This window comes from Prunus persica, chromosome G3 (assembly GCF_000346465.2).
Source record: "Prunus persica cultivar Lovell chromosome G3, Prunus_persica_NCBIv2, whole genome shotgun sequence".
NCBI classification, from domain to species: domain Eukaryota; kingdom Viridiplantae; phylum Streptophyta; class Magnoliopsida; order Rosales; family Rosaceae; genus Prunus; species Prunus persica.
In genome coordinates, this window is record NC_034011.1 from 17,541,958 (window position 1) to 17,548,746 (window position 6,789).

The following is a 6,789-nucleotide window of genomic DNA, read 5'->3' on the forward strand; positions in this document are numbered from 1 at the left end:
TAAATGATAACATGCATGTTACAAAACTCACAACTGAAAAAATTTAAATAAAATAAACGGAGAGAGAAGAGAAAATATAAGGAAAAGAAAGAAAGAAAAAAGATAGAGAGAAGGAAAAGAAGAGAGAGAGAGAGAGAGAGAGAGAGAGAGAGAGAGAGAGAGAGAGAGAGAGAGAGAGAGAGGAGAGAAGTGAGAAGGAAAGGAAAAAAAAAAAAGAGGAGAGAAAACTAAAGAGAAGGAAAAGAAAAAAGAAAAGAGAAAGGAGAAGATAGACGGAAAAGAAAGAAAAACAAAAGAAGAAAAGAAACATTATAAATATCAAAAGGCATAGTATATAATCACAAAGTTGTATGTAGCATGATGGATAAGGTGTTGAAGAGGAATGAGGGTGGTGGGGGTTCAAAACCCCCTTGTGTGTGTTTTGAAGTCTCCATTTCTCTTCATTTTTTCGCGGGTTGGCGTGTATTACATGGGTTGACATGACCCGTTTGATAAATGGGTCTAACGGGTTAAACATGTATTTTAATGGGTTGGCGGGTTGACCCGAAACCCACTCGATTACCCAATTATTAATCGTGCGGGTTGGGGTCATGTTTTTTCCTTGTGGGTTTCTAGTCGTGTAACGGGTCATGTAGGAAATTGTCACCCCAGGTGAGGTAGAGGACTCCAATCTTGAAGCCTTGAGGTAAATATCTATTCCCTTTTTCTATTTATGTTCAAAGACACTAGGCTAAGATACTTGGTTTTAAATGAAAAATGTTTAGCTCAACTAGTGTAAACAAAATGCATCCGCCATTTAGAATGTTTTTGTTATATAGGTTGTGGCTAAAGTTCATTTCCTAAGCATTAGATGCATGTTTCCTTCACCCTATACCGTCAACTCCATCCAAAAGTTTGTAAGTTTGATGACGTGGCCTGGTTGTTTTAGTAATTTTGTGCATCTAAGTCATTTACTCACCAATTTGAGTTGGTGATGTGGGGAAGTGGAGCCCACCTCTAGCATGGATAAAAAAAATTAATAAAAAATTTTAATTTTTGTTGAATCATTAAAAAAAATATTATTTTAGAAACAATTGAAGGAAAAAAATTGCTAATTTTCAAAAAAAAAAAACAAAAAACCTAGAACCCACTGACCCAAAAATAGACACCATTTCTTCTCTAGTATTTCCCCATTACCCCCCGCGCAGAACCTAGAAACCCTCCCATCCCCCCACCCCCTCCCTCGATTTCATTTATGCTCCCCCCTGTCCCCATCGCAACCCACCTAGACCTATCCTTCTAGCCCCTTACCCGCATAGCCTAGAGTCGAGTGCAAAAGAAGCCAAAGGAGCTCGTCTTGGCAATCGAAGGTGATGAATTGGACGAGTAGGGTGTTGGTGTCGAGGTACTTGTGGTGGCAGATGAGAGGGTGAAGGAGGGCGAGGAGGGGTGAGGGGCTTGGATTAGGGAATAAGTGTGGGCCTGGGCCCATTGGAAGAATGAGAGGGCGCTGGGCTTGTTTGCTAGGGTTTTGAAGCTGAGGATGGAGATAAGGATGAGCTACGTGAGGTAGGGAATGTAGGGTTTAAGGGGTTGGAGTTGTGGGGTTTTGGCAGCGATTAAGAAGCTGGTTATGGTTTGGAGTAGTTGAGGTTGGGTTAAAGCTTTAGTTGGGTTGGCTATGGAGATGTGAAAATTTCAATTTTGAGAGAGAGAGAGAGAGAGTTTCAATTTTTAAAATTTAAAATTTATGTTTGTATTTTAATTTTTTTAAGGTAAATAATGTTTTATTTTTTTTCAATCTATGTTGGAAGTGGGCTTCACTTTGCCACATCACCCACTTAAATTGGTGAGTAAATAACTTAGGTGACTTTGGGTGCCATTTGTTTGAGATGGCTCGAATTTAGGCCCATCATCTCTTACCGACTTAACTCGGAGTTCTCCCAACTCACTGTTTAATTGCCGATTTATTCAATATATTATCGGCTGCCTTTCTTCTAACAGAGAAAAATCCTTAACGGTTTCTTTCACAGAACCAGACGCCATGGTGTTCATCACATCCCCCAACCACAAAACCCTAACCCTAAATCTAAACCCGAAGACCACCACCCTCCAAACCCTAAAGCTCCAAATCGAACAAAAATCCCAAATACCCATCTCAGAGCAGCGCCTATTCATCTCCCAAAGCCTCCAATTACTGACCCAAACCGGCTCCACCCTCCTTTCCGACCTCGGCATCAGACCCCTCTCAACCCTAACCCTCCACATCCCCTTGTTCGGCGGCACCCAACCGCCCAACGTCCCCAAGCCCCGCCTCGAGTTCCTCAACTCCAAGCCTCCCCCAAATTATGTCGCTGGGCTCGGCCGTGGTGCCACTGGGTTCACCACACGATCCGATATCGGGCCCGCCCGGGCCGCCCCCGACCTGCCCGATAGGTCGGCCACGACAATCGGTGGCGCTGCTTCTGCTGCTGCCCCGCCTGGGGTTGGCCGCGGTCGTGGGAAGCCTGAGGAAGAGGAAGAAGATGAAGGAGAGGATAAAGGGTATGATGAGAATCAGAAGTTTGATGAATTCGAAGGGAATGATGTTGGGTTGTTTGCATCGGCTGAGTACGATGATGAGGATAAGGAGGCTGATGCGGTTTGGGAAGCTATTGATACGAGAATGGACTCGAGGAGAAAAGACCGGAGAGAAGCTCGGTTGAAAGAAGAGATTGAGAAATACAGAGCTTCGAACCCAAAGATCACGGAGCAGTTTGCAAATTTGAAGAGAAAGTTGTACACCGTGTCTGCTCAGGAATGGGAGAGCATACCCGAAATTGGAGACTATTCATTGAGGAACAAGAAGAAGAGGTTCGAGAGCTTTGTGCCGGTGCCCGATACGCTTTTAGAGAAGGCGAGACAGGAGAAGGAGCATGTTACGGCTTTGGACCCCAAGAGTAGGGCAGCTAGTGGTACGGAAACGCCATGGTCTCAAACTCCGGTTACAGATTTGACCGCTGTAGGTGAGGGTAGAGGTACTGTGTTGTCATTGAAATTAGATAGGCTTTCTGATTCTGTTTCTGGGCTGACGGTTGTGGACCCAAAAGGGTACCTTACTGATCTTAAGAGTATGAAGATTACTAGTGATGCTGAGATTTCTGATATTAAAAAGGCCAGATTGTTGCTCAAGAGTGTAACACAGACGAATCCGAAGCACCCACCTGGTTGGATTGCGGCTGCAAGGCTAGAGGAGGTGGCTGGGAAGATTCAAGCAGCCAGGCAGTTGATTCAGAAAGGGTGTGAGGAGTGTCCCAAGAGTGAGGATGTGTGGTTAGAGGCGTGTAGGCTTGCTAACCCGGATGAAGCTAAGGCTGTGATTGCCAAGGGAGTCAAGACGATACCCAATTCGGTGAAGTTGTGGATGCAGGCTGCAAAACTAGAGCATGACGATTTGAATAGGAGCAGAGTGTTGAGGAAAGGGTTGGAACACATTCCTGATTCTGTTAGGCTGTGGAAGGCGGTTGTGGAGCTGGCAAATGAGGAAGATGCAAGACTTCTGCTTCACAGGGCCGTGGAGTGTTGTCCCTTGCACATTGAATTGTGGCTTGCACTTGCAAGATTGGAAACTTATGATAATGCTAAGAAGGTCCTCAATAAGGCAAGAGAAAAGCTATCAAAGGAGCCAGCCATTTGGATCACTGCGGCCAAGTTAGAAGAAGCTAACGGGAATACGTCCATGGTTGGGAAGATTATTGAAAGAGGTATAAGGGCCTTGCAAAGGGAAGGATTAGCAATTGATAGAGAAGCGTGGATGAGGGAGGCTGAAGCTGCTGAGCGTGCAGGGTCTGTTGCAACTTGCCAAGCAATCATTCGGAACACAATTGGGATTGGTGTGGAGGAGGAGGATAGAAAGCGCACATGGGTTGCTGATGCAGAGGAATGCAAGAAAAGGGGTTCGATTGAGACAGCCAGAGCTATTTATGCTCACGCACTTACTGTGTTCTTAACCAAGAAGAGCATATGGCTCAAAGCAGCACAACTTGAAAAGAGCCATGGGACTCGGGAATCTCTTGATGCTTTGCTTCGTAAAGCAGTGACATATCGACCACAAGCTGAAGTCTTGTGGCTTATGGGAGCTAAGGAGAAGTGGCTTGCTGGGGATGTGCCTGCTGCCCGTGCCATCCTCCAAGAAGCTTATGCTGCTATACCCAATTCTGAAGAAATTTGGCTTGCTGCATTTAAACTTGAATTTGAGAACCATGAACCTGAGAGAGCTAGAATGCTTCTTGCCAAAGCCCGAGAAAGGGGAGGCACAGAAAAAGTTTGGATGAAATCAGCAATTGTTGAGAGAGAGTTAGGGAACCTTGATGAGGAGAGGAAGTTACTTGACGAGGGATTGAAGCGGTATGCTAGCTTCTTTAAATTGTGGTTGATGCTTGGACAACTAGAGGAACGGCTTGGTCATTTGGAAAAAGCCAAGGAGGCTTATGACTCAGGTCTGAAGCACTGCTCCAATTCTATTCCACTCTGGCTTTCTCGTGCTAATCTGGAAGAGAAGATGGTTGGGCTGAGTAAAGCTCGTGCAGTTCTCACGATGGGCAGGAAGAAGAATCCTCAGAATCCTGAATTGTGGCTTGCTGCTGTTCGAGCTGAATTGAGGCATGGCAATAAGAAGGAAGCTGATATCTTGATGGCAAAGGCTTTGCAGGAGTGTCCCAATAGTGGTATCTTGTGGGCTGCATCTATTGAGATGGTACCCCGTCCCCAACGGAAGACCAAGAGTATGGATGCCCTCAAGAAATGTGATCATGATCCCCATGTCATTGCTGCTGTGGCAAAGTTATTTTGGCATGATAGGAAGGTTGACAAAGCTAGGAATTGGCTAAACAGGGCAGTGACACTTGCTCCAGATATTGGGGATTTCTGGGCTTTATACTACAAATTTGAACTTCAACATGGGACTGAGGAGAACCAAAAGGATGTACTGAAAAGGTGCGAAGCTGCAGAACCAAAGCATGGTGAAAAATGGCAACCTATTTCAAAGGCTGTGGAGAACTCTCACCAATCGTTTGAAGCTATCTTGAAGAAAGTGGTGGTTGCTCTTGGGAAGGAAGAGAGTGCAGCCGAAAATAATAAACACTAGTTCTGGCTTGTTTTTTCCAGGTTATGTTGGAAAACGTTGTAGTACAGAAAGAAAATCGATGTCTAGTGTCACTTGTCATCCGGTTGGCAAACGTTGCTATAATTTTAGCTTTGCTCATTTGATATATTTCCTTGCTGATGAAGTATGGCTTAATTGATTGTTCGAATTACGATGGTATGTCTTGACATATAAATTTTCATCTGTGTTCTTGTGCGTTTTCCTTTTGGATTTTACACACTCCCTTGTAGATTAGTTTGATTCATATCTGACTGCATTTAGTTATGACAATTGCCCTTCTTTATGATTTCCCTTCTGCGATTTTCTGCAGTTCCGCTATTTGGTCATCTATCTTTAAGCATCCTCTGAGCATAGAAACAGCTTATTGCTTGCCTGCTTGGACTTGAACACTATGTTACTGTGCCTTATTCTTTTATCCTAAGATGCAACGGTTACTTCTCGATTTCCTACTTGAGTTTTGTATGTGAATTGACAAAATTATTTATGTGAATGTTTTTCTCATATTGCTCGACCCTGAATTCAGCAGTAAAATTGATGGCAACATATAGTTTTCATTTTTTCCTTTTTAAGACTACTGTCATGTGAGGCTCTGTAATCTATGGTTATGGAAACAAAATGTTGACATGTCAATGAACTGGGCTTCTTCAATTTAAAGGGGGAAATAAGACTGTATTTGGCTTACTCTTTGTTACATAACCATCCAAGTCTATTACTTTTCTGTCATATTATATGCATTTCCTTTTATATCCTGTCATTTTTCTGCCTGGTTTGTGGTTTCAGTTTATGGTAGGGGATTCCTAGGTGATAGGGATTTCTCTAAAATTTAGGCCCAAGGGTTCATAGAGATAGGAGAGATTAAGGAAGGGGGAACTAGGGCATTTGGTTGTGTATTCTTTTAATTTGTGTTCAATTGTCAGGGATTAGGTTTTATATGTAGTAGTTTGATCCATCATTTAATGGCCACTGAAAACATTGGTGTGGTTATGCATTTTCTGGTCCACAGAATATATTTGAATCAACTCTCAGCTTATTGAGCTGTGGGCTTTTATTGGATTCGTTTTTATCAACAAGCTCTTGAACTGATAGGATTCTCCGTGATCTTTCCTTCCAAGAACAAAGACAGTCTTATAAGCTAATTTAGTCTGGTAAGCTGGCTTGTATTTTGTTGGGAAATGTGCGGGTGCTTTCTGTTGGCTTATGTTAAATGCAGTTTGTTGTATTATGTCCTTTGTCCTTTCTTTGTTTATGCTTGTAGAAGGGGTTGCCTCGGTGGTCCGGTTGTCTTTGTAATCTAGGCTCAATCTCAGAGTCACTAAATTTTGTATCCTTGCATGCATCTGGTGGTGCATTGCTACAGTCAAGATTGACAATACTAGGGTACATGGTCGTGCCCTTAATGTTCATGTACTGGGCATTCAAAATCGAAACTTTCTATGTCTTTCGGCAACCCTTTAAAAGGTGATGGGCAAAATAATGTCCTCAGAAACCAAAGTAGAGAGGGTGTGTGAAAACCAAGCCAACTCTCGATCCTAAACCGAGGGCATTCTCGCATCTCGCAGGTCATCTTCTCGACGTTGGTTACGGAGTCACCATTTGCTGGTGGTGACACAGTTATCGACTTCATTTCTGAAGACTGCACTGTTGCTTCAACCTCAATGTCTGGGAAA

General features: G+C 43.5%; 1 protein-coding gene across 1 annotated transcript; it reads left to right on the top strand.

The window, feature by feature from the left end:
* Positions 1,047-5,337, top strand: LOC18782498 (protein STABILIZED1). The gene has a single exon (XM_007214854.2). The coding sequence runs from the start codon at positions 2,024-2,026 to the stop codon at positions 5,102-5,104; it is 3,081 nt and encodes a 1,026-aa protein (XP_007214916.1). The 5' UTR covers positions 1,047-2,023; the 3' UTR covers positions 5,105-5,337.